General features: G+C 49.6%; 9 protein-coding genes across 9 annotated transcripts; 5 read left to right on the top strand and 4 right to left on the bottom strand.

The window, feature by feature from the left end:
* Positions 1–765: 765 nt before the first annotated feature.
* Positions 766–1,336, top strand: N7447_006002 (uncharacterized protein; the record flags this gene model as incomplete). The annotated part of the gene is made up of 2 exons (XM_057230264.1): positions 766–988; positions 1,083–1,336. 2 exons carry the CDS (start codon positions 766–768, stop codon positions 1,334–1,336), a joined length of 477 nt encoding a protein of 158 aa, XP_057085354.1.
* A 669-nt stretch (positions 1,337–2,005) lies between these two features.
* On the top strand, positions 2,006–2,419 carry N7447_006001 (EthD domain-containing protein; the record flags this gene model as incomplete). The annotated part of the gene is made up of 1 exon (XM_057230263.1): positions 2,006–2,419. The coding sequence occupies one exon, from the start codon at positions 2,006–2,008 to the stop codon at positions 2,417–2,419; it is 414 nt and encodes a 137-aa protein (XP_057085353.1).
* Positions 2,420–3,662: 1,243 nt separating this feature from the next.
* Positions 3,663–5,254, top strand: N7447_006000 (glycoside hydrolase family 18 protein; the record flags this gene model as incomplete). Its single annotated transcript, XM_057230262.1, has 6 exons — positions 3,663–3,803; positions 3,903–4,277; positions 4,333–4,392; positions 4,443–4,476; positions 4,563–5,098; positions 5,153–5,254. 6 exons carry the CDS (start codon positions 3,663–3,665, stop codon positions 5,252–5,254), a joined length of 1,248 nt encoding a protein of 415 aa, XP_057085352.1.
* A 349-nt stretch (positions 5,255–5,603) lies between these two features.
* On the bottom strand, positions 5,604–8,238 carry N7447_005999 (sodium:solute symporter family protein; the record flags this gene model as incomplete). Its single annotated transcript, XM_057230261.1, has 12 exons — positions 5,604–5,849; positions 5,900–6,393; positions 6,450–6,768; positions 6,819–6,989; positions 7,039–7,089; positions 7,146–7,332; positions 7,387–7,470; positions 7,518–7,617; positions 7,676–7,862; positions 7,916–7,973; positions 8,021–8,084; positions 8,133–8,238. The coding sequence occupies 12 exons, from the start codon at positions 8,236–8,238 to the stop codon at positions 5,604–5,606; spliced, it is 2,067 nt and encodes a 688-aa protein (XP_057085351.1).
* Positions 8,239–9,001: 763 nt separating this feature from the next.
* On the top strand, positions 9,002–10,859 carry N7447_005998 (LLM class flavin-dependent oxidoreductase; the record flags this gene model as incomplete). The annotated part of the gene is made up of 8 exons (XM_057230260.1): positions 9,002–9,062; positions 9,115–9,255; positions 9,311–9,521; positions 9,579–9,591; positions 9,657–9,716; positions 9,773–10,329; positions 10,390–10,567; positions 10,632–10,859. 8 exons carry the CDS (start codon positions 9,002–9,004, stop codon positions 10,857–10,859), a joined length of 1,449 nt encoding a protein of 482 aa, XP_057085350.1.
* A 135-nt stretch (positions 10,860–10,994) lies between these two features.
* Positions 10,995–12,874, bottom strand: N7447_005997 (cytochrome P450; the record flags this gene model as incomplete). The annotated part of the gene is made up of 3 exons (XM_057230259.1): positions 10,995–11,721; positions 11,792–12,565; positions 12,618–12,874. The coding sequence occupies 3 exons, from the start codon at positions 12,872–12,874 to the stop codon at positions 10,995–10,997; spliced, it is 1,758 nt and encodes a 585-aa protein (XP_057085349.1).
* A 602-nt stretch (positions 12,875–13,476) lies between these two features.
* Positions 13,477–19,074, bottom strand: utp10 (snoRNA-binding rRNA-processing protein UTP10; the record flags this gene model as incomplete). Its single annotated transcript, XM_057230258.1, has 4 exons — positions 13,477–13,919; positions 13,977–14,118; positions 14,175–18,627; positions 18,698–19,074. 4 exons carry the CDS (start codon positions 19,072–19,074, stop codon positions 13,477–13,479), a joined length of 5,415 nt encoding a protein of 1,804 aa, XP_057085348.1.
* Positions 19,075–19,371: 297 nt separating this feature from the next.
* N7447_005995 (uncharacterized protein) lies at positions 19,372–22,824 on the top strand (the record flags this gene model as incomplete). The annotated part of the gene is made up of 3 exons (XM_057230257.1): positions 19,372–19,392; positions 19,452–21,818; positions 21,877–22,824. The coding sequence occupies 3 exons, from the start codon at positions 19,372–19,374 to the stop codon at positions 22,822–22,824; spliced, it is 3,336 nt and encodes a 1,111-aa protein (XP_057085347.1).
* Positions 22,825–23,240: 416 nt separating this feature from the next.
* N7447_005994 (LLM class flavin-dependent oxidoreductase) lies at positions 23,241–24,587 on the bottom strand (the record flags this gene model as incomplete). The annotated part of the gene is made up of 1 exon (XM_057230256.1): positions 23,241–24,587. One exon carries the CDS (start codon positions 24,585–24,587, stop codon positions 23,241–23,243), a length of 1,347 nt encoding a protein of 448 aa, XP_057085346.1.
* Between the last annotated feature and the right edge of the window lie 1,251 nt (positions 24,588–25,838).

The raw sequence follows: 25,838 nt of genomic DNA, 5'->3' as shown, positions 1-25,838 counted from the left end.
TACTCCCCCGGGCCATCCTTCATCCTCCACCATCCTTGGGTCGCATGGGTAGGCATTTGGGGCATGCTCAGCTGCATATGAATCGAGAATGATCAGATACCGGCCAGCCAGGTCCTGAATAGACCTCAATACTAAGAGCTTGAGAGGAAGCCTTGAAGAGGATTTGGATGATCAGAGGGCAGAGGAGAGCGTTGTGGTTTAGGCCTGATGTTATGAAAAGCACGCGAGTTAATGAGATGAAAGCGGAGTTTTCCCTCGAAAGTTAGAGGGAAGGAAGGTGTTGAAGTGCTGTGGCTGGCACTTCAAATCACTCCGAAATATTTAGATACTAGTACAGAAGAAATCAGATCATAGCACCCCAACCTGGAACCTTGGAACATAGGCAAGGAGATGAGCTAGGTACATGATGATCTTATTTTGTCATATTTTGCCACTCGAGAAACTCAAGCCTACATATTATACAATGTATCCATGTACTATAGCCTTCTCTCTTGCACTACAATTTCGTGGTTTATCGGCATCATGTATGAAGATGTTCTTCCTTCGAATACCCCAAAATACGAGTTTAGGGGAATCCAAGATTGTCTCCAGATTTTAGATCGCCAATGAGAACAATATGAGGCGTATATGGGTATAATAAACCCGTATATTATCTTAATCATTGATGATCGTTCTTTCCTCGAGTGTTTTGAGAATGGTGACGAACGCCTACTTAAAAAATCATGGAAGTTGTATGAACCTTCAACCAACCACCTATTTATCGAAATGCCGATAAGTACCATTCATGAGGCAGCCAAAGGAGCATTTGAGGCACTCTTCGAGGCTTGGGCCGGAAAGGACTTGAATTCCCCCCTGGTTGCTACGGGTGCTGCAAATTTCCGAGGTAGCTCGAACAGAAACAAATGCCCGGATTCAGGGTGGCGCCCTGAATATTCTGCAGGTGGTAGAGCAACGGACTGGCCGACTATAGCCGTCGAAGTCGTCTGGAGTGAGAGAAGAGTGCAGGTGGAAGAGGATGTGAAGTTCTGGTTGACTGAATCCAATGATCAGGTTAACGTTGCGGTTACAGTAACCATTTACAGCCGGGGCAGAATATCTATTGAGGAATGGAGATCAAGAGGACCAAATCGAGCTCCTGTCCCTCGCCAAACTATTGAAATTGTCCGTTATCCGGCCCCCAAATGCTCGAAAGTTTCAGGGAGCTTTCGAGTACCCTACGAAAAAAATACACACCCGGAAAAAGCCAAAGAACGGATCAGATTTTGTGCTGGGCCCTCAGGAGATGGAATTCGTTGCATACAGGGTTTGGGATGCTCAGTTTAAGGGCCGTCCCTAGAGGTCGGAAGAAACCTTTCTTGTTACCTCTCATATCGTCATCATGCCATTAAAGATCAAAATTCTCAAGGAGGCCAGACCCCCCCCCGCCAGGGGAAGAATCAACACCCGTACCTGCACCCGTGCCTATGCCTGCGCTTGCGCCCCCAGTGGCCGAAACTCGACCCCCGCGCAAGATCACAACAGGGAGCCGGGAAATCGAAATCCTTATCCGTTGTGGGAGGACCGATTCGAGGACGGCATTCGGAAGCCTCGACAAGCAGCAGGGTTGCCGCCTATTGACCAGGCAGAGCGCAATACGTTGTTCTCAATGCCTTGGTTGATGCTTTCATTTTGGCCTGAGTCCCGTCCCACTGCTATCCAGATCCTTGGCTTCGAATGGATGGTAAAATGGGCTTTACCCGAGTACAGAATATCCGGACCACTTGATCAGGATCTCATATTACACAAGCCTGTGGATTTTAGAGAATACTACGCCGTATACCCCCGCATATTCCGCGTTGTACTGCTTTTAAGGTACAAAGTAAGGGCCGAGAGTAAAACCGCGCGAGATATAACCGGTTCATTCTAGTATCTTTGAATCAAGATTCCTTTAAGATTCGAACTAAACCAGCATATCCAAACCAGACTCTCAATTAAATTTACTTTTGCTACATTTTGTGATTTCAACATGCCTGTCAAGATATTAGCCTTTCTTTACCGCAACCCCCATCTGTCACCGGAAGAATTCAAAAAGCGCTACGAAGCGCATGTCAAACTGGTCAAGAAGCTTGCAGGCGAAGACTTCCCCCTTTCTCATCATCGAAACTATATCGCCCGCACTGCGGTCGAAATCCCTCCGGATGGCTCCACTGCACGCAACGCCTTCACTCCGGCCACTATACTCCGCGGGCGACAGCCAGATTTCGACTTTGATGCCTACGCCGAACTTACCTTCGCCGATCAGGCTGCCTATCAGGCCTTTGCGGCCAAGATCTATGCCCCGGGTGCCGCTGCCCAGATCACTGCTGATGAGGATAAATTTCTGGACCGGTTGAGGATGGGAATCGCCTTAGTAGGAGAGGTGAGAGTTACTGTGAAGTGAGGTACTTTCACCAGAGCTTATGGGAGCTGTCAGAGCCTCATCAGACCTGTGATGCATCATTTTGAAAGTCCGACGTGATCGTGAGATACATTTCAATGTAGTATCTTTTAACCAAGGGCTATTTTCTCAGAACCTAGTGTGTGCTCAATACCTCTATGCTTGAGACTAATCTACCATCTATACTTGGTCACATTTGAATCCCAAAATTGCAAAAGGTCTAGATGTGTAGAGCCAACCCACGTGAGAAACTTCCCTTCATCCGGTCATGGAATCGTATTCCTACTGGCTTGACTCTTCTCATCCTCGGTATGGCATTAATATGACACATGTTCTGGTCGCATGGCCCCAGTGTCACATTGGTATTTATCCTTCTCACAGGGACTGTTCCTGCAGACCGTGAACCCGGTATATTAATATGTGTCAGACTGCATATCCACAGACCCTAAATCATAACCTTGAATAGTATCATCTGGTTTATTTTGTTTGATACTACCACCCATTTATATTTATTAACATGATTCCTGGGGCAGGACTGGGGTGATGCTGCAACATCCAAAGACACAGCTTCTAGTCACGAACAATTAAATTTGTTCCGGGCTATAATCCTCTATCCTGATTCCGCATCAGCGATGGATTCCATATGATACTGTCACCCATCCTTAGGGATCTCTCAGACTGATTGGTCGGGGAATCTTTCACACGAGGACAGATAGTCAAGTTATCGCAAAGGGATCAACCCCGATATCAGAACGTTACACAGTTGTGTGGTATGTTATGCAGTTGGCATCAACTACCAAAATACGGTCAGTACACAGTAGATATCATATTGGGATCTTCATAGTGTGGAGATGATGTCCCGTGGCGCTGCTTAGTCCGCCAGCCTCCACAAGAAACACAATGCTTCAATGGACCAAGTGAACTACCCCAGTTGCCTGACTTGCTGAATGTGACCAGTTCATAGAGTCTCATTGGATTCCCCGAGATCAATGGCTGAAACGATGAAGACCCCTTAGTATCAAGCAAGTCACCCTTTAGGTAACAGGGTACCTATTACCTATTTAGGAAGACAAACACATTGAATGGACTTGACAACTATTGTCCGTCATCTCAATACTCCGCGGAGGATATCTCTTTTGTTTGTCGACTTCGACTACAAATAGTGAGGTCATTTCCCTCTTCGACCTCACCAAACTTCATCCTCGCTGGCCCGAGACATCAGAAATCATCTCGACACTCCTTCATCATGCATCTTGTCATTCCTTTCCTTCTAGGCCTGAGCTGGCTCGCCAACGCTGTCTGTATTCCTGCCCTGAGCACCAACACTACTGGGATTGTATCTCGTGATGTTGGCGGGTACCGCTCGGTGGCATACTATGTGAACTGGGTGGGTTCAGACCATATCTATTATATATCACTGGATGGAACCGGGGATATAAAGAATATCATCCCAACATCCAAACAGCGACGCTAATCAGAGTATCAGGCCATTTACGGTCGAAACTTCCAACCCCAAGACCTTCCCGCCGAGCGACTGACGCATGTACTTTATGCCTTTGCCAACGTTCGCCCTGCCACAGGCGAGGTCTATTTGTCGGACTCCTGGGCAGACACTGACAAACATTATCCTACTGATTCCTGGAATGATTCCGGAAGCAATGTCTATGGCTGTGTCAAGCAGCTTTTCCTGCTTAAGAAGAGAAACCCCAAGCTCAAGGTTCTTCTGTCCATTGGAGGCTGGACCTATTCCCCCAACTTCGCCTCTGCGTTTGACAACGAGGCTGGTCGGCAGAAGTTTGCTGATTCTGCTACGGAGCTATTGAAGGACCTCGGCTTGGATGGTATTGATGTTGATTATGAGGTAATTCTTCAATAGTTCGGATCCTATGAGTTGCTGATGCTTATAAATACTACAGTACCCTGCCAATGACGACCAGGCGGACAAACTTGTCGATGCACTCCGACGACTTCGTGGGGTATGTGATCATTTTATGCATATCCATGGGCGGTGGCTAATTAAATTCAGGCTTTGGATAACTACAGCTCGGCTAACGCTGGAGGTTATCATTTCCTGCTTACTGTCGCATCCCCCGCTGGCAAGTTTATCCCTATCGTTGGAATATTTCAAACCGCTGACAAGTCCTAGGCCCAATCCACTACCGCCAAGAGCACCTGAAAGAGATGGACCAGTACCTTGATTTCTGGAACCTCATGGCCTACGACTACTCCGGTAGCTGGGATAGTATTGCCGGCCACAATTCCAACCTCCACGTGTCCAACGACAACCCGTCCAGCACCCCATTCAACACGGACCAAGCAATCGACTACTACTCCTCTCAAGGCGTAGCCACCAACAAGATTGTGATGGGAATGCCACTGTACGGTCGAGCATTTACCAATACCGACGGCCCGGGAAAGGCTTACAATGGGGTTGGAGCGGGCACATGGGAGAACGGCGTGTGGGATTACAAGGGCCTGCCACTGCCAGGCTGTACCGTAACAATCTTGGATCAGCCAGGTGCAAGCTACTGCTACAACCAAGGGAGCCGACTGTTTGTGAGCTACGATACACCTGAAATTGCGCGCCAGAAGGCGCAGTACATCCAGTCCCGTGGACTAGGCGGCGGAATGTGGTGGGAGAGCAGCTCTGACAAGTCTGGCGGGGACAGTTTGATTACAACTGTATGTCACTTCTGGTTTCGATATCTGGTCCACACCTTACTGACATACACACAGGTTGTTGATACCCTTGGAGGTGTTGGCGCTTTGGAGAATAGCGTCAATCAGCTGAACTACCCTGCCTCAAAGTACATTAACTTGAAAAACGGATTCCCTTAGATCATGTTTTTTCTTTGGCTGTTGGTATTTCAATATCAGACATATTTCGCCGACATATGTATGGAATGGGACATTTATGGTTGCTATGTGGGCACATCCGGATCAGCCTTGATGGTTGATAGGGTGTGCGCCGATTTTGCATCTATTTTGAACACGTTTTATGAACTGGAAATTTTAAAAAACACGATGACTATCGAATTTTTGCTGAATTGTATGTATAGATGTAGATGTAGTACATATAAACTCGCAACAAGGGACGTAAAATAGCGTATACAAAGAGACCAAATTCCTCAAGATAGTAGCATAGAACCCCAATCGTCCCAAAACTGTTTTGATTCCGAATGGTTATTCAAGTCTTGTTTCCTTGCGAATCTCCGATGTGAATACCATCGCTGATAGACCCGACAGACGGAGAGGCACTTTCTCCTTTGCCATCATTACTCCGAGCGCCCTCGGTGACAATCTTACGATCTCTCAGCCCTTGATAAACATCACGAATCTGCTCTAAACCACCATCGAAGATCGGATAAAAGATAGCAACCAGCATACTGAGCCAGAGCCAGATAATAGCGACGACGACCCAGGCAATATAAAACTAGAACAGCCAGTCAACGAAGAACCACCAAAACAAAGAGCAACACATACCTTCTTCCCAAAGACATAACCAGATCCATACATAGGCAACGGCCAAATAACCCAATGACCCAAAAAGGTCGCCACAGCCCAGAAAGCCGCAATACGGCCCCACCGTTTCAGCTCTTTTTGGTCATGGGCACCCCTCCCTCCATCCTCACCACTACCATCATGATGCGCAGTCGTCAAATCACCATCCGACTTCTCGAGAGACAGCTTGACCTTCTTGAAGTCATCCCAGTCATAATTCTGCGGCCGGACAAGCGTAATCAAAATGGAGTATACGATGGGCGACAAGCAGGAAGCGACTGTTCCATATAAACAGGGGAGGACTTGTCCCGTCGACGCGACGGAAACTTCACCGCTGAAATGCGATGCTGTCCCGAGCCAGACAGCCAGACCTGTCGCAAGACCAAGTACCGGAGAGAGTATTGCGGCGGCTTTACTTTGGCGTCGCCAGAGGATTGTGAAGATCATTGGGAAGATTCCGGGACATGTAACCACACCTATTAAAACAGGATTATTAGTCTGAAATAGAAGGGAGGAAGTGGAAATGGCATACCCAGCATATAAAGTGTCCAACCTAAATTGATACCCACGTAGTGAAGCATGGTACTGAAAGCAGCGGAGAAAACAGCGAAGAAAATCACACCAAAGTGGCTCGCGCGGATCAGATCCCGGTCTGTGGCTTTCTTCTTGAAATACTCGCGGTACACATCGAAACTGAGAATAGAACTGACGGCAATAACCTGCGCTGAAAGGGTTGATGTGCACGCCATGAAGGTTATAAGCAGGACTGCTGCTGCGCCCCCTTTACCGGCGATGGTTATTGCTGCGTATGGGAGGACTAGGCCATTGCCGACTTCCATAGTTGTCATTCTCTGGTTTCAGGTGTTAGTGTCATTGAGCTTGAGGGAGGTAGAGTGCTTACCCTTGGGAATGTGGGGAAGGTTGAATGGTTCTCGAGTCCTAGGGCAACGGAGCTCATTACTGTTCCTAGGCCCCATGGGATGGCGAAGTAGGCGATGCCTCCGATTGTGTATCCGGGTACTACTGCGGCTGGGGAGGCAGAGAAAGCTTTGATAAAGTAGCTTGTGTCCATCTGGGGGAGTTAGGGTGTGATGGTAATGGGATGTATGGTTTCTGCTTACAATGACCAAGCCGAAGTTTCCAAGTGTGTGAAGAATTCCAAAAAGGATTGCCTGTGGTGATATCAGCGAATCGGGTGGTAGACTTGATTCATTACTGTTGGTCTTACGCTCTTCGATGTCATTGTCAGATATGTCCCGTCTTGGTTGCCAGAGACCGGGTGTCGTTGCGCCGCTGCTTGGACAAGCTCGAAAAGATCACCCACGGAACCAACCTGGTCAGTTGAGAAGGCTTTGACAGAGAAATAGCATGCAATGATCATGATTATAGCCGTGTGGAAATAATCGGTGAGGAATCTGCATGGCAGAGTTAGGTGTTTGGACCTCGCAGGTTGAGAAAAGAGGACCTACGTTGCTTTGATGCCACCGACAAATGTGTAAAGAGTCACTCCAACCGGCAACAAGAATGTTGCAGCAATAATATGCATTCCAGTACTGGGTTGGTTAGTCGGAGCATATGAAATAGACTGGAAGAAGCTTACACAGCAGTGATCACAGCAGCGGCACCAAGAAGCATATTAGCGCACGCGAAGATATTGTTCACCAGACAGAGAATCATAAACACAACATGTGCCACATGTCCTATATCACCGAAATAGAGTCAGCAAATGCCCAAACAAGCGACGAAAGCCAAACGTACCGTATCGAATCCGAACAACCTCCAGCGAAGTATGCGCTTCAGGGATCTTTCGCTTGCAGGATATTCCCAACAGCGCAAAGAACACAATCATCGGACTGCAGCCAGCTGCAAACCAGAACGGACCGGCTATGCCATAGTCATAGCCGACAAAGGATGAGCCGAGTAAAGCGGTTGACCAAAGCCAAGACTGAAAAGTCATTTATCAGTTGGAATCCAAGCGGCTGGGAGAGAAAGACTGACTGATATCACGGCTGATGCGGTTAGACCTGTGCGGACAGTACGGTTTGCTGTCATGAACCTGTTTTGCGGATTAGTATTGAAGGAAGATTCGGGACATTTGCCTACATTTCAGTCTTTTCGTTGTCCTCTCCGGTGGTTTTCTTCAAGACTTTTGTGATAAGCATCATCACTGTTCGGTGTTAGTTGGCGTGTTGAAATACTGCATTGAAGTACCCACCCAGAGCAATAATCACACCGATGACAACGACGACGATATAGCCGACCGCCTGTGATAGAGGTGGCTGGACAGTCGAAATGCCATCGCGGGCATACAAGCTCGTCATTGTGTATGTCCAATAGCCTACTCAATATGGGCAATTGAGAAGAACTTCACCGTTTCAAATTATTAGGACCTGATGTTGTACATCTAAAAGGAGAACCAGCAATGGTACCGAGGAGACGGAACAGGGACTATGTTTAAATGATGTGCGTACGTCTCACTACCAAGTCCCCGGACAGGGATATGATTGAAGGCACCTGTTCGACGAATTGATATAGGGTCCACAATGACTTGATTTACGCTCGCGATGAGGTGCTTTTCGAGATTGGCGCGGCTCAAGGGATTTTTAGGTTTACGTAGGGTTATGGCCATGATGATCCCAAGTTTATGATTTATCACGTTGGAGAGGATATTGAATCACTATTGTGTATTAGGAAAACGAAAGATATTCAAGTTCAACTGTGATGCTCAACAAAGTAACCAAATGATCTAATTTCCTAAAGTTGAGTAAATCCCACGTCAAGGACCCAATAGGAACGTGAATGAGAATATACGTGGACCTGAAGGTAGATGCAGATCACAACACTGTATTATATATCTCTCGGGCGAGAGTTATCAGAATAGTCTCGAGTATAATTGCTTTTTGGCCAATTAAAACAGTTGCGCAATTCGTGACTAGAGGGGACCTGGCACGCCATCACGGCCCACTGTGATGCTATAACATTGCCAAACATGCCGAGTGACGCGGGGTATTCTAGGGTATTTTATTTAGATTGAGATAAATACAAAGATTCTCCCGGATTGTTTGAATTACTAACTTTCAAAAAATGTCTACTTCAGATGCGAAGCCTCGCAAGTCGCTCATCCTCAATGCCTTTGTGGAAATGTGTACGTCGAACCCCATGGAACATGTGAAACTCCGATCTAACGATCAGTATAGGCAGCGGCCATCAGTCGCCAGGTCTATGGCGACACCCCGAAGACGAGTCGCATCGCTTCAATGATGTCGACCACTGGGTCGAACTAGCACAATTGCTCGAGTCGGCCAAGTTCCATGGAATTTTTATCGCAGATGTTCTTGGTAAGTATAGGGTGGAAGTTTATCTTGGGGAAGAAGTCTGACAATACATCTTTAGGAGGATACGATGTCTATAAGGGACCCAGGAACCTCGATCCTGCAGTCATCTCGGGTGCTCAGTGGCCAGTGAACGAGCCATTGGCTGTTGTGCCCGCGATGGCGGCAGCGACGAAGAATATCGGATTCGGGGTGACGGTCACAACAACCTATGAGCAGCCATATCATCTTGCGAGACGACTATCTACGGTTGACCATCTTACCAAAGGACGGTAGGTACATCTAGTAACCGATGGGAGAACAAGTCACTAATTGAATTTGTCTGATAGATTGGGATGGAATGTGAGTAACACACCGAACTCGACGATCAAGACTCCAAAAGAAATACATATTAACAATATCCTCAGGTCGTAACAGGATACCTCGATTCCGCTGCCCGCAATATGGGCCAAGCCGAGCAACTACATGTAAAGCTTCACCTCCCAACCCCACATGTGTATGACCCGCTAACAAAGAAATCCAGCACGATGATCGCTACCTCCTCGCCGAAGAATACATCAAAGTAACTTACAAACTATGGGAGTCCTCCTGGCGCCAAGACGCCGTAACCCTCGACCGCGAGCGCGGCATCTACACCGACCCAGCAGGCGTGCGTGAAATCAACCACGTCGGCAAATACTTCAACGTGCCCGGGCCTCACCTCTGCCAACCCAGTCCACAGCGCACACCGGTCATTCTCCAGGCCGGTACCTCAAAAGCAGGCAAAACCTTCGCCGCGCAACATGCCGAGGCTATCTTCGTGGCGGGCCACAGCCCGGCCGTCGTAGCGAAGAACGTCAAGGAGATTCGGGAGCTTGCACAGAGTCAGTATGGGCGTGACCCGCAGAGTATCAAGTTCCTTGCACTTCTTTGCCCTATTCTCGGTAAAACCGAGGAGGAGGCTGTGGAGAAATTCAAGTATTTCCGCAGTCTGGGATCTATTGATGGAGCGCTTGCGCTGTTTGGTGGGTGGACGGGTATTGACTTGGATAAGTATGGAGATGACGAGGAGCTGCGACATGTTGAGAGTAATGCTATCCGGTATGTGACAACGCTTCTCCTTTCCGGCTTGACAAAATACTGACTTGGGTTTCTGTATAGCTCTGCTGTCGAGGGCTGGTCTAAGGCGACACCAGAAGTGGCTAAATGGACAAAGGCCACTGTTGGCCAACATATTACTGTCGGAGGGTTGGGTGCTACTCCTGTCGGCACAGCTTCTCAAGTTGCCGATAACATGGAGCGATGGGTAGAAGAAGCCGATGTGGATGGGTTCAATCTGGTAAGTTGTGTTTCTTGAAACAGCCCCTTGTATCTCGAGACATTTACTAACCCCATTCGCACAGGCATACGCAATCAAGCCCGGCTCCTTCAAGGATATCATCGATCTCCTTATTCCAGAGCTCCGCAAGCGAGGTCTGTTCTGGGATGACTATGCTGTGCCCAAGGGAACCTACCGTGAGAACCTATATGCGCAGCCCGGCCAGGCCGGACCCCGTGCAGACCATCCTGCTTCTAAGTACCGGTGGAATGCTGGCGTGGATGCTTCGGATGCTGTCATCCCCGATAACTGAATGCGACATCATTTACAGAATCTGTGTAGCAACAATAAGGTAGATAAGGTACCAAAGAATGATAATTAAATGGGGATGGTTTTGCTCTTTAGGTCGATACCTTAGGTACTGATGTGGATCGAATGTGATTTGCATTCAGAACTCCCTCTTCCGAATCCTAGCGGGTATCTTTCCCTTCGGATGCATAACACCGAACATAAAATAGTTCAAATCCGGCTGGATCCAAGATTGTTTATCTGTCAGCAGCTCAATATCGAACGCCGTCAGAAACATTGCCATCATCACGATCATCTCCTCCTTTGCGAAATGCCGCCCAGGGCACATTCGCGTGCCTCCACCGTAGGGGATCCAAGACCCAGCCGTCCCGTTGAGGGAGAACGTTGGTTTCGGGATTGTGGAGTCTTGCCCTTTCTTTACTTCTTGTTGTAGGACGGATTGTAGGGTAGGACCACTATTAGGATCATCCGGGTAAACAATGAAACGATCCGGCCAGAATTCATCAACAGGATGTGGGTCTTCGAAAGTGCCTTGGTTCCAGACGGACTGGTTGCGTCCGGTGTTGTAGTTTGATACGATGATCTGCTCACCCTTCTTGAAATGCCACCCCCCAACGTGCAAATCGGGAGATGAGGGTATTCGGCCAATGACGGTACCGGAGCGTAAGCGTAGGACCTCGGCGTAGATTGACTGGACGAGGGGCTGTCTGCAGAGGCTGTGAATGTCGACGACCATCTGGCTCGAGTCTGACGGGTCTCGAGAGACATAGGGAGCAACCTCTTCCCGGACTCTCAGTAGGAGATCCGGACGCTGAAGAACCTCCAATAACATCCAGCCAATCGCAGGGACAGTATTTGCGGTCGCCCTGTTCATTGGTTAGCCGGTTAGCCTTAGAAAGGAAAACGAGAAAGAGAAGCAGGGGAAGAGTTCCATACGCCCAAATCAATCCAAGATCATCGGCAGCTATAGTCTCCTTGCTCAACGGCATCTTCTCAAAGAATTCATGTCTTGTCCTCATCAGCCTGGATCCAAAGAACTCCTCCCATTCTCTCTTGTCTAGTTGGCCCTGGCGGACATCATAATGATTATGGGCAAATGCTTGCCACTTTTGTAAATTGTCTTTCATTTTATCCCGGGCTACGTACGCCGCTGGTACTAGCCATCGCGGAATCTCCTTGAACAAGCTTGGCATCAGGCTATCGAATACCCAGAAATCGCTATCGAAGGTTGGGATCACTTCGAAGACATGCGATCCGCAAAGGGATACGATGGATGCTCTGAAGGAGGTCTTGCGGATGAAGGAGCTGTATAGATCCGGGATTTCAGTCCAAGCATCAGACTTGAAATCCGTTTCATAGATCTGCGTAGACAGATTTTTCACAACTTGTCTCTCCATTTCCGCGAGGCTAATTCCACTCAAGCCACTGTGAACGGATTTATAGACGAGATGGAAGATGCGATGCTCTGGGTTGGTCATTTTACTTCTGGGGTCAGGATGGTTGTTGATTCCCGTGTCGTCGGCCAGATAAAAAGGTGCATCGGCAACGTTCACACCAAATGCATTAACCAACACCTGCACGAGCCAATGCTCGCTGCTTAGATCCCTGGAACTCTTGAAAAGGGCAATTATGTTATCAGCGCCTCCGAGAAGGCTCATACGCCGGTGGAGGAGCTGTATGCAGACAGGAGTAGACGGACCATATTGAGCTCTGTACATGCAGGTCAGCAGACTTGCAAATCTGTCGATCGTATTAAACGTACGTTGCTTTTGCCAGGAATTTTCTTGGGTCCTTTAAGAACTCAGGAAGATGACCAAGAAGTGGGATAGCGTGCGGGAGTGTTGGCGGGCGGCTTCCATGACGTTTGTTGCGGACTATGACGGCGCCCTGGATCGTCGAGATCAGATAAGTAAATATAGCGATGCTGATGCAAGTCCCAATCAATGCCAACAAGCCGCCGGATGTAAATAGTAGATCCCAAAATTGGGTTTGAATGGGCGAGGTTGTTATCATGGCCATCTTTTAGACGTTTAGGTGGTCTTTAGGCCCCAAAAGACCATCGGGTGGTGACCAATTTCCTGACGAAATAGAAGGCGAGCGATTCAGTACGCCACTACCTAGATGAGGTCCAAATCTGGCCCCTAAAATACAACGACGCGGAAAGCTCTAGTCATGTGAGAAAAACAACGGTGGTAATCACGCTGCAGCTCAGTGATTACATAAGAGTATTTAACCAGACTCGGCCAAAAGATCATAGCAACAAAAGATCCCGCATTGTAGATTCGCCCGGGTCCGTGGTTTTGATTCGGCGACAGAGAGGTAGTGCAGATGTGGTTGAGTTGCAATCCCTTATTCTTTGCATGAGGTTGAGGGCATTGGAGCAAGAACCAGTAGGAGCATGGTTGAGGTTCAAGGATGGTAGGCCTCGCCAAAACACAGCTTGGGTAGTTTGAATGCAGATAGTGTCTAGATAAAGGCGGTTTACAGAATGTGAACAATCAAATAATTAGAACAATCAATTTTTAGACAGACTATCCGTAGACCGCTAGCAAGGCTCGCACAGAACCTGTTCTATGGACGCCAAGAAAATGCAAATTTTATACACAATCATAACCAAAACTCTAAGTCAACATATCATCGAGACGCTCACCAAGCACCTTCTCAATCTGCTTAACCCATCTGCGGACTTCTCTCTCAACGCTCTCATCCTCGTCTTCCATAAGCTCACTGATGTAAGGCAACATCTCTGGCAGAAGTGCCAGCCACTCCTCACCAAGTTGCTCGGTAAGGGCCTGTTCGGCCTTGAGGGCCGCGAGACGGGTGTGGGGGCTATCGCCACCGGCGGAGCGGGCATTAGGCGCAGAGGAAGGACGGAGGTATTTCATCAGAGCGGAGTTCAGCTCCTTGTGGTTATCTGTGGAGTCGGCAGCAATGGCCAGTTCTGTGATTGTGGGCACGACGTCGGCAATAACCATGTTAGAGGTCGTGGTGCTGGTTGCGTGGGCCAGCTGGGCGATCAGAGGACCGGAAATGGTGGAAAGGTGGGAGGGGCTTTGCCAGAATTCTGCAGTAGATGTTAGTGGCTATAATCAGCTATACCGGATGCAGAAAGGAAACGTACCATCCTGGTCATGCTCGAAGGACTTGCGAAGCATACGGAGGGCGGCCAACCAGAGGGACTTTTGGGCCTTGGAGGGACCCGATGTGCTCAGGACACTGACAACGTTCTCCAAAACATAGCTGGAGTACCCGGTGACGATTGACTGGCGAAGGTGTTAGCGATAAAGATCAATGCATAAAGAACCGCGAAGAAACATACCTGGAGAGTACCAAAGAAGACCTCGAGGAACTTGTAGAAAGTCGTGAGGCGCGAAGTTTGACCCTGTTCCTCCTTGGGGGCAGCGGTAGTGGCCCACTCAACGAACTTGAGGAAGATGGGGCGGAACGTGCTGTCGTTCAGCTTGTAAATCATCTTGATTGTAACGTCGTTGAGTGCCGCTTCGGCCTCATCAATGGCAGTCGATTCGAAGATAGCCTTTTCGCCAAGAGCGATCTGCTCACGGCGCAGATCGAACGCCTTGAAAATAATCTTGGTAAGGACGTTGATATTCTTGGAAATGGTAGACTTCGGGTGCTTGTCAACAGCAATTGTGACAGTCTCCAAGAGTTCGTTCACAGCAATTGGGCCGGCCTCGACGGCGTGCTGCCAATTGCGATCGACGGCGCCGAGAGTTGCGGCCACATCCACCTTGCGGGCCATCAACCGCAGGGACTCCTGGCGGCTTTCATCACTACTCTCCTCGATGTCCGCATTAGCAGACTTGAAGGACAGGAGGAGCATCTTGTCCAGATGACCAGCTGAGATCATGAATGGCAGGTGAACGAAGAGGGCAGAGAAGAGGGTGAAGACGGCGTCGTGGAGGCGCGAGTTCTCCTTGCCAGCAACAAGACTCAACTCGAGCAATTCCAATGAACGTTTGAGTGTGTCCGGGAGGGCAGGAATCATGGCTTGACCCAGCACCTCGGCCATTGAGGCCAGGCACAGGATACCCATGTAGCGAATGCGGTCATCGGATTGGCCGAGGCAAGATTCACTGGCAACCACTCTAGCCGCAGCAATAACCTTGGACGGGTCCTTACGGCCGTACTTGTCGGTGATACGGTCAATGCATGAAACAGCAGCATGCTTGAGCAGCGTATCGGGAGACGACTCGACAATGCCAACCAGGGTGGGCAAGAAGTCGAGAACCCGGATCTGTGACAGGTTATCACGCTCGGGGTTCTGGCGAAGGCGGGTTTCGAGCAAACGAAGAACCTTGCGTCGGAGTTCGTCATTGGGACCCTGGAGGAGAACCTCAATGGTATCCAGGAAGTCGACGAGAGACAGAGTGCTGAACAGAGCACCAAGGACCTCACCACAAGCCTGGTTGACGGGCTTCATACTCTGCACGGCCTCGCCGATGCTCAGCACCTGTGTTAGGACGCGGGAGAAGCAAGCGCGGGACTGATCAGCAGCTTCGTCGTCCGACTCAAAGGCAGTCTCAAGCTTAGCCTTGAGAGAAGAGTGCTTAAACAAGTGAGCAAGATCACGTAGGAGATCAACGCAGATGCTCTGGGCGTCGCGTCCATCGTCACTACCAATGCCAAGAAGGACCTGGGAGATACCTGGCTTGGTCTTGAGAGAATCACTGACCAAGTTCAAGTACTTGCTGTAGGTGGTAAGCTCCACGACAGGTGTAGTATCAGAGACCAGACCGGTCATCAATGTGAGGACATCCTTGTTGGTGGAGTATCGGTTAGCAAGCATTGCTAGGACAGCGAACAAGAAGTCTTGTGTTCCAAGCTTGCTGATCAAGGCGTGGAAGAGTCTCAGACGGCGATGCGCGGGGATGTGTTCGAAGGCTGCAGTGAAACTGAGCAGCAACTCGGAAGTTCCGGAGACAACATCCCTCTTCTGGTTACGCAGAGATTGGATGAGCGCAGGAACAACTTGATCGATGGTTTGGTCAATGACGGAAACAGAGTAGTCATCATCCTTGCGGAGAACAGTAGTGCCCATGAACGTGAAAATCGGCATGACGCTGTGGAGAACCAACTCGGGCGCAATGACAGACAGGCTTCCGACGAGAAGAAGAGCTCCGTTCTGAACCTGCGGGCTGTCGGTTGTTCGCACACAGTCAACCACCAGGTCGGCCCTAATGACGGACGTATCGAACTGCGGCTTAACAGATCCCTTGGATTTGTTCACAATAGCCAAGAGACTTCCCAAAGTCAAGCTGAGAAGATAGCTCATGCCGGACTGGATCTGAGACTTGAAGTGGTGAAGAGCAGCGAGCGTCTGGAACAATCCTTCTACAAGCTCGGGGTGAGTCTCTGGGGAGGAGCTATCCACGATCTCCAAGATGAAAGTCATCTTGTCCATCAACTTGCTCAGCTCTGCCTCGTCCTTGACAGTCATGGCAATCATGTTGTTCTGGCTAGTACGTCTCCGCTTTGGCGCAGGGCCAATAGACTCGACATCCGTAATAGACACGGGAATCTTCTGAACAAATTGCTGAAGAACAGCACCAGAAAGCTCGACAGTGCGAAGAACATCTCTGCAGTTGTTTGCCAGAGAAGCGGCATTGGCCGAACCGGCAAGGGAGATATCGAGCAACTTCTCGGATGCGGCCAACTGACGGTCTTCGGGGATCTTAGCCCAGATGTGTTTGATTTGGCCAAAGCAAGCCGCAACAAAGGACGGGCGCAAGTTATCACCAGAGCTGACATTGGAGAGAAGGACATCGACGGCGTCCTGGTCTTTGGCTGTGACAATAGCAGCAATCAAATGCTCTGTCTCGGACGCCACAATGCGTTCCTTGCCACAAATTTCTTCGACTTCCTTCTCGTTCAAGCGGCGCCAATCCTCGAGCACTGGGAGAAGCTCGCTGGTCAGGGTTGCGGTAGAGACCTTCTCCACACTGTTGACCAACTTCAGCAAGCTGATCTTGGGTGCGAAAACTGGCATTTTGACAACATGAGAGCAGATGAAAGTAAAGAGACTGAGGCGGAGAGACTTCTTGAGTTCGGATGCACCCGAAGCTTCGGACAGAACGGTGCCCCGCAGGGTAGCTTCCACCATTCTACCAACATGGTTAGGATCAAGGATAGACTCCTCCAGCCCTGGAAGCAATGCCCGCTCTAGGACCTTGTGCGAATCCTTGGTAGTGAGCCATGCAACACCCGTAGATTGTTTGCCCTTGCCATAGATCGTGTCGTGGGCCCATGGCTTCGAGCTATCACTGGCCTTGGTGTTCTTTTTGTACAAAGATCCGATAATAGCCAAGACGCCAGCAGTCTCACGGCGAATCCGTTCGGAATGATCAGAGAGGGCCACAAACAGGAATGGTAGTAGTGCCTGAGGATCAAAGTCGGCAGGTACCGATGAAAGAACAGATGATACGACGTTCAAAGCAGCAACCTTTGTTCCGATGGGGTAGTGGCCAGCAACGACTCTGATAAAGAATGACAAATATTGAGGGGCCTTAGTGGCCTGGGACTTGCCCAAGATTGGCAAATTGGTGAAAAGCTCGAGATTGCCCTCAGAGTCCACGGCCAAGGCGAAAACGCGTACCAGGTTATCAAATTCGATGATAGACTGCTTGGAGAGGAATGAGTATGGGAACAACGGCTCTTTGGTCAAAGACTCCAGAGCTGGCGTAAAGGCATCCACCTGAGGTTGATCGTCCGCATCGATCATATCCACATCTTCGATAGCTTGCGCCACAACGGGGGCCTCGACAACGGTCTGGAGGTTGTGTTCCAGAGCCGAGATATTGAACGAAGATTCAGTCAAAGTCTTCTGGAAAATTGGTTGGAGGGTTTCAGATCGGTTAAATCCTTGAACCAGCTCAGCAAGCTGGGTTTGGGCTTCCAAAGACATTCGGTGGGTCTCATCTGCACTGGAGGCTGCTTCGAGGACCAGGCTCATAGCCTTGGCAATCTCGTTCTCGCCAAGCATCTTGTGTTCAAAGACCGCGGCCAGAACGGCAAGGCGAGCATTGCCCTGTTTGTCGAGATCAGTCAAGCAGCCAGCAATGATCCCAAGCAATAGGTTAGACGTCTGATATTGGGTAGCGATTTCAGAAAGTTGGCCGATAGGGTTTTCGAGGCGCAAGATGCCCTTGAAGACTTTTTTCGGGATCGTAACAGCAGGCTTATGCTGTGCAAGGACCGAAAGGCAGATCAGACCAGATATCTTTGTATCTTCCGTCCAAGAACCCACGACACTTTCCATTAGACCATCAATAACTTCGTTCGAGAGGAAGGCCTTCTGTGCCAGGACAACACAGATCATATAGCAGCCGACGATTAATTCCGAGACATTTTTCATCGTAAAGGCATTGCTGAGTACCGGCAAAATTCGCAAAAGGATATCTTCATGCTTTTGCTTCTCGGCCTCTCTTCTGCCTGAGCGTGCGCCATCCAGCATTGTTGCGACAGCCTCTGTAACAATACCAGCCCAAAATGCGAGGAGTGCATGGCTTTGGGCCTGCTGTCTACAAACCTTCAGGACGTATTCATTTAATTCGGAAAAGAAAGGCTTGTTGGTTGCTGCGCTGTGAACAAGCGGGTGCCTTGGCGGATTAATGAGGCCGTTCTTGTATGGAGTAAGGACTTTGAATGTAGGCGTAAGTTTTTCCGGAAGAATAGATAGAAGGTTCAAAAAGAGCGGTGTCGTGTGATACGGCAAGAACGTAAATAATACGGCGGTTGTGTTGAACTCGTGGATCCTGCCACATAAGTTAGCCACCAATCCTCACGATCTCACGATCTGCAACCCCCCTCGCGATTGTTTCTCACCTGAACCTTCTCACAAGCCAGTCCACAGCTTTCACTGCGGGACTCAACTGTAGCCTACCTCCAACCAGAGCCAGGAAAGCTTCAACCGCAGTATCGAGCTCCTTGTTCTGAGCTACGTTCATCTGACTGCGGTCTTCCGCTTTGCTCTGCTCGCTGAAGATTGTGCGATCAAACTCTGCAAACCGGGGGTCCAACGAGCATAACTCCCGGAACCCGTCATAACAAATATCATAAATCGCATCAAAGTCTTGAGTGCCCGCGACCTTTGGGTCGAAAATAAGAGACTGTGAGTGTGAAACCCTTTGCGCCTTAAGGTCAAGCTCGTGTGTCGACTTGGCCGCAATTTGCGACAGCTGCGCGGCGAGAGACGAAGCCATCGTGAAGTCTCTTTTGGCGGGCTGTTCCGCGGACTTTTTTTTTCGTTCTTTTGTTTCGGTTCTCACACAATTGCGCAGTGACACATATCCTCAAGACTGTTGATAGTGGTCTTTCTTTTTCTCTGCGAACCGAGTGCAGAGGGTTCAAATAATTTGAGGTAAGTCTTAAGCTTTGTTTCACCAAGAGCAAACGGTTGACTTTTTTTTTTGCCGGCCAGCCCGACCGCCCATCGGAGGATCGTTCTTCCGGGTTATCAGACCGCGGCGCGACTCGATAAGAAAGATCGAGACACCACGATGGACTCACCTGGGTCTGAGGTTAGTTAGCCTTCACTTACGTCCTTGTAGATAAAGAGCAGAACTGACCAGAAATAAAGGGTGTCCCGCAATTCTCCAGCTTCCGACCTCCCCCTACCTCTCCTCCGGCCGCCGCGACCGGCTCGGAACATGACCGTCGCCGGCGTCGCTCGGGCCATCGTCAGCGCGCAGACTCGAAAGGGTCCCCGCGCTCTCGTCGCCATGAAAGACGTTCGGATGCTGACCGTAAAAGGGTGAAGGTTGAAGAAAGTAAGAAGCGCCCGAGTGGGGAAGGAATTGACGATGTAAACGTTGCAAACGATGAGGCAAACAAACGATTTGTCGTCGACAGCCTCGGCGATCGCGACAATACACGTTACGGCCTTGATCGCTACGGCATCCCTGCGTATCATCGCAACGGCAATGGTTTCGTACTCGGGCTTCCCGGCCGGCGCATTGATTACAAAACGCGATATGATCAAGGTCCCCTTCTCATTCTTCGCCCCGACTCAGGCTCATCTGCTGCAGCCAAGCCTCTCTCCGCTGAAACCCTATCTGCTTTGTCCATAAACCTTCCCCTTCGCCTCCAGTCTGAGATTAATGCCAAAATTCCCGCCGAGACTCATTCCACCAAGACCCAACATGCACAAAATTTCATACCAACAACAATCCCACCGTCGCAACCCGGGCTTGCGCCAAGCGTCAACTTAGATGATGATCCACTGTCATATCGCTCCATCCATATCCCGGCCAAGTCCGAAAACGAAGCCGTTGAAGATTTCGATGCGACCACCATCACTCGACTTGCTGTCGAAGCTGAAATTCTGAAACGCAATGCCCAGTTAAACCGTGCAGTGGTCCAACGACCCAATGATATTCAAGCATGGATCCGTCTTGCTGAGCACCAAGAACTTGCTGTCACTGGCGACCACGCCTCCTATTACGGTGATGTACACCTTGTGGCGAGAGCCAAGCTGTATGTGTATGAAAAAGCCATCAAGCTTAACGCACAAAATCCCGAACGCGACCACCTCGTGCTGGCCCGTATGGAAGAGGGTGCGAAAGTCTGGGACGCCACAAAACTTGCATTGGAATGGGAAGAAGTCCTCTGCCATAACTCTGAGTTCATCACTGTATGGATTGAGTATCTTGACTACTGTCAGACTAATAGTCAGGATTTCAGCTTTGACAATTGCTTTAAGATTTATGCCTACTGCTTGAAGATCCATTCACGTGTCGGATTTGGACCGCAGAAAACACTCGTCAGGACATACTTGCTACTCCGGTTGACTCTATTTCTTCGAGAATCAGGCTACGTGGAGCTAGCTGTTGGTCTGTGGCAAGCGGTGCTCGAATTTACATGCTTCCGGCCAGCCCATCTATTTGGGAAGAAAGAAGAGGCCCTAGTGGAATTCACAAAGTTCTGGGCGCCTGGGCACGCCCGGATTGGAGAGCCTCTTTGGAAACCCTGGAACAGTGGACAACTCTCCCGTGCACCTGCCAACAAGCATGTTTACACTTCCGAGGCGAATATCCGAGACTTGTTCGGAACCTGGGCACCTGCAGAGAGAGAGCGGATGTTCAAAAATCGCATGCCGTCACATACCTTCGATGGATCAAAGGAGAATGATGGTTTCCGAGTGGTCCTTCTTGAAGATTACACGCAGATACTGCCATACTTCTGGGACCTGGACGAGCGCCTTGGTTGCCTAGTTGATGCCTTTTTGTATTTCTGCCATTTGCCTCATTTGACATTGCCCGAGAATATGCACACTAGCCGACTGTGGACTGGTGATAATTTCCTGCGAAACGAATACATGGACGATCCTCAAAACACAATCGCGGACTGGATCAGTTTTCAGAAACATGCTGCAACCACCACCCTTGAACCGTTTGCGTTCCCTCATCATACCTTCGTTCACACCACCGATACTCTCTTTGCCGACCCAAAGATGTGGTTCTCAGCTCTGACGAAGTGGGCTGCAACCACCTCTCATTCTTCCTGTGTCATCGATTCCGACTTTGTACTGTTGACTCTCCATGCCCTTGTCAACCTCTTCAGAGACAGCCGATTGGCTGAATACGCCATTGCAGTGACCTTCGCATGCAACAACGATCTGGGCAAGAAGTACGGAAAACGACTCTTGAAGGAGCGATCATCGAATCTGAGACTTTACAATGCCGTTGCGCTCATGTATTGGCGAACTGGAGATCATGATACTGCTCACAATGTGTGGTCAACTGCTTTGTCTATGAGCCAGAATTTCGACGCTCGGGAGCTCACTGACTCTGCACTCCTATGGAACTCGTGGATTTGGGAAATGCTTCACACCAAGAAAAAAGAACAAGCATCATACCTGTTGCAGGCTATGCCTTACAATAGAGTCCACTTGCCGTCATATCACAAAGCTGATAAGATTGAAATTAATCAACCCAATTTTCTCAGGGTCAAGCAGGCAAGCTTTATCCGATGATCTCAGTGAATTGCATGCTAACTATTCACAGGGCTTGTTTGCGGCTCAAAAGAATGCTTTGAGGTTCAAGAAAATGCAAGCATACGCAGCTTACGCCGACTGCTACGCGATCGCCCTCTATCTTATGGGCGACCCGCTTGATGAAGTCCTCGATGTCTACAATGATGCAGTCACCTCCCTCGGAGTCATGCCCAGGACTGACGATGATTTTAAGGTACTCGGCGGAGAATTGCTACACCAGGCCCGAGCCCGGATCCTGTACCAGTATGTGGAGAAGCAGAGTGGCCAGTTCAAACCTGCCGATGTTCGTACCGTGCTGCTAGATAGCCTGGAATGGTGGCCCCACAACACCATGTTCTTGTCGCTATTCAAATGGAACGAGGCTCGCCTACACCTCACCGACCGCACCCGCGACATCTTCGACGTCACCATCGGGGCCACGGCCAGGGCCGAGCGGGATCTGCAAGGGCCTGCACCAATCCACCGTGTGCCCATCACGACTCACCTTTTCAGCATCTACGTTGAGATGGGCCGCCCCATCATGCTCGGCTCGACCCCGCATTCAATTCGGGCGGCCTTCGAGCGAGCGATCGGTGATGACGGAGTCATCCCGATCGGGCGGACTCCCACACGAAAGAGTCCCTTCGAGCTGGCAAGCTCGACCTCCGCGCAGAGCAACCTCACAATCTGGAGGTTGTACATCCTCTACGAACTGTACGCACAGTACGACGTCGGCCGCGCCCGCCAGATCTACTTCCGGGCCCTGCGCTCCTGCCCCTGGTCGAAGGAGCTATACCTGCTCGCCTTCGAGCACTTGCGGGCGGACTTGACCAACCGCCTGCCCCAGTCCCGTCCCACCCGGGCCGGGGAGGTCAGCCCTTCGGGGTTCGACCCTGCGGAGCTTCGAGCTCTGTACACTGAGATGCTGCGCCGTGGACTTCGTGTCCACTACCATATAGAGGGCCACTGGGCCCAGTAGGCCAAGGGGGGGTTAGGGGAGAGAACAGTGGGGAATACAATGATGACCAGGTGAAGGGGATGTAGGAGTAATGTCAAATCTTGTGAGAATTATGTCCTTCAATTCTGTAGATCTACTGAAGTAAAAGTGAGAGTAGCGTCCGAGATCCGACGGCAGTTTAGCAATATAGTAACATAGGGGTACTAGTGAGCTGTAGAAGCCCTTTGGACAGATACGATCTAATGTACAAAAACCAGAGTCTGGGTGCATTATATATTGGCCAGATACGGGCGACAGGTTGCCAGGCCGTCCTTTTGGTTGGGGCCACCGTCTAACGTAGTTATAATGGCCTACTACATAAACAGACCCAGAATCTCAATTGGCAATAAAGTAAATATCTTCGCTGCGGTAATTCAATCTATATTGGTTAGGTGCAATTACGATTCCTCAGTAAAGTAACGATTATCGGGTCTCGGGAGGCCAAAGTGTTCACGCAATGTCGAACCCTTATACTCATTGCGGAAAAGGCCTCTTCGCTGGAGTTCAGGAACCAATCTATCCGTCACCTCCTCCAGACCCTGTGGCAAGAACGGAAATGTGCATGTGAAGCCATCGGAAGCCTCCTCACGCAACCACGTCTCCATCTCCTCAGCAATATCACTTGGCGAACCGAGGAATGTCAACCCTGAGTATCCCCCATATCGTTGCGCAAGCTGGCGGATCGTCAGTCCCTCTTTCTTAGCCAGTTTTTCAACAGACTCCCTGCTCGTCTTGCTTGCATTTGTCTCGGGCAGGTCATCTGGCAACAAACTATCCGGATCAAGGCCACTGACATCCACGCCAAGTGAGATTGATAAGGAAGCAATGGCACTGTCGTAGTGCACCAGGCTATCCAACTTGAGTCTCTTCTCCTGCGCATCCTGCTTGCTATCCCCAACAATAATCATTGCCGCGGGTAAGATCTTCAACTGATCTCTCTTCCGTCCTGCCTTCTCCACTCTTCCCTTAATATCCGCATAGAGTGCCTTTGCGCTATCAATATCCTTCGGACTGCAAAACACAACCTCGGCGGTCTCAGCGGCCAGCTGTCGCCCCGGCTCGCTTTGCCCAGCCTGAACAATAACCGGCCATCCCTGCGGTGGCCTGGCAATATTCAACGGCCCTCGAACCTTCAACTCATCACCGGAATGGTTCAGCACGTGCATTCTCGCAGGATCAAAATATTCTCCCGTCTCCACATTGCGAGTGAAAGCATCATCGGCGAAACTATCCCACAGCCCTGTGACGACATCATAGAACTCACGGGCACGCTTATACCGATCACCATGGGCCAAATGCTCATCAAAGCCGAAATTATGACTTGACTCTGGATTCCCCGTAGTCACAATATTCCACGCCGCTCGCCCGCCACTCAAGTGATCCAGACTGGCAAATCGCCGGGCAACATGGTACGGCGCGTCGTAGGTCGTACTAGCAGTGGCAGCAAGACCAATCTTCTCTGTCACGGAAGAGAGAGCGGAGAGCAGTGTAAAAGGTTCAAATGAAGTAACAGTATGGCTGCGCTTAAGAGCTTCGACGGGCATGTTCAACACGGCAAGGTGATCAGCCATGAAGAAGGCGTCGAACTTGGCCGCTTCTAGCTTTTGGGCGAACTGGGCGATATGTTTGAAATTAAAGTTGGCATCGGGGTATGAGCCTGGATAACGCCATGCACCTGTGTGCAGCGAGACTGGCCGCATGAAGGCCGTGAGGTGCAGCTGGCGGTTGGGTTTTGAGTCGGTCATTTTTGGATTTAATTGCTATCCTCCAGATCGTATTTAAATATCGCTAGGTTAGATTCATACAGACAGTTTGGAATGAGGATAGCTGTGGTTTTATACCCCGCTAGGCCAGGTAGATATGGCATTTCCAAGCGGATTTATAATCCTTGCTCACCTGGACTAAATATGGCGTGCTTGGAGGTGCATGTATATCGCAACCTTGAAATGGCTAGGGAAGAAGATGAAGTGAACAAATAGTGAACAAATAATGAACATTAATAATGCAAACATCGTACCTTCCTTGCCTTCCCCTTTTCACTTTCTCACATCTTCCTCGCCTTCAGATCCTACTCTCTTCCTACCAGACTTTGTTTCATATTTTCAGCCCTATATATTTTCCATCTTCCTAACGCATGTTCCTTGTGAGTTTAGCTGACTTCGAAATATTGGTGTATATTCCAAGCCCCTTAGTTTCCTCTTTGTTGTTCAACACATTTGGCTTTCCTGCTCCATTGATTATCAACGTCGAAACTATGTCCGTATTTTTGATACACCAGAAGTGGATTCCCGTTGACGCCGTAACATGGCAAATCTGGATGTATCTCCTATCAAGCAAGCAACTGGGCATCATATCTTCTAAAGTTCGTGGGCTTACCCTTGTGCTAACAAGAATTTCCGATCTTTGATAATCGGGATGGCCTCGGAGACAAAATTAGCTAACGCATAGATGTCACACGCGTCTCTGGGTTTGGCTACCATGAGTTGTACTACTCCTAAACTAATTGCTCATCAGAGGAAATGGAGATTACCCACGCAAGGCTTCCGACCCAACTAGGTTGGAAGTACCAGAGAAGACAATTACGACCAACGACCATATCAAACTATGGCGCAAACAAGGAATCACACCCCGCGGCCAAATGGCAAGCAGTCAGTTTGAGTTCCCCTTGAGCGGGTGGGGGAAGATGTCGTGAGTTTGGTTGGCTATTGAAAATCTTAATACGCTGGATCCAACTGTTCATTAGACCAAGCGATCATCCATACCTAGCCAGTTGAACAATTGAAGGCTTTGCATCTGGGGCCAGCGGCCTGGGTAGCCTGAAGGTGATTATTACTCTATTCGCCCGACCGGTATCTACCAAGATGTGAATGCCAGCTCATCCGCCTGTGGCCTGTCCAACAATGCCCCACCACCTTCGCAATAGTATGCAAATTCAAACTGAAAAGAATTTCATGTAAAGGTTGTTTATTGTACTCCTATCCCTCCCTTGATGTATG

This window comes from Penicillium robsamsonii (genome assembly GCF_028829455.1).
Source record: "Penicillium robsamsonii strain IBT 29466 chromosome Unknown utg000003l_segment0_segment0, whole genome shotgun sequence".
NCBI lineage: Eukaryota > Fungi > Ascomycota > Eurotiomycetes > Eurotiales > Aspergillaceae > Penicillium > Penicillium robsamsonii.
Note: the sequence above shows the minus strand (reverse complement) of the source record. Positions and strands in the feature narration are given on the sequence as shown.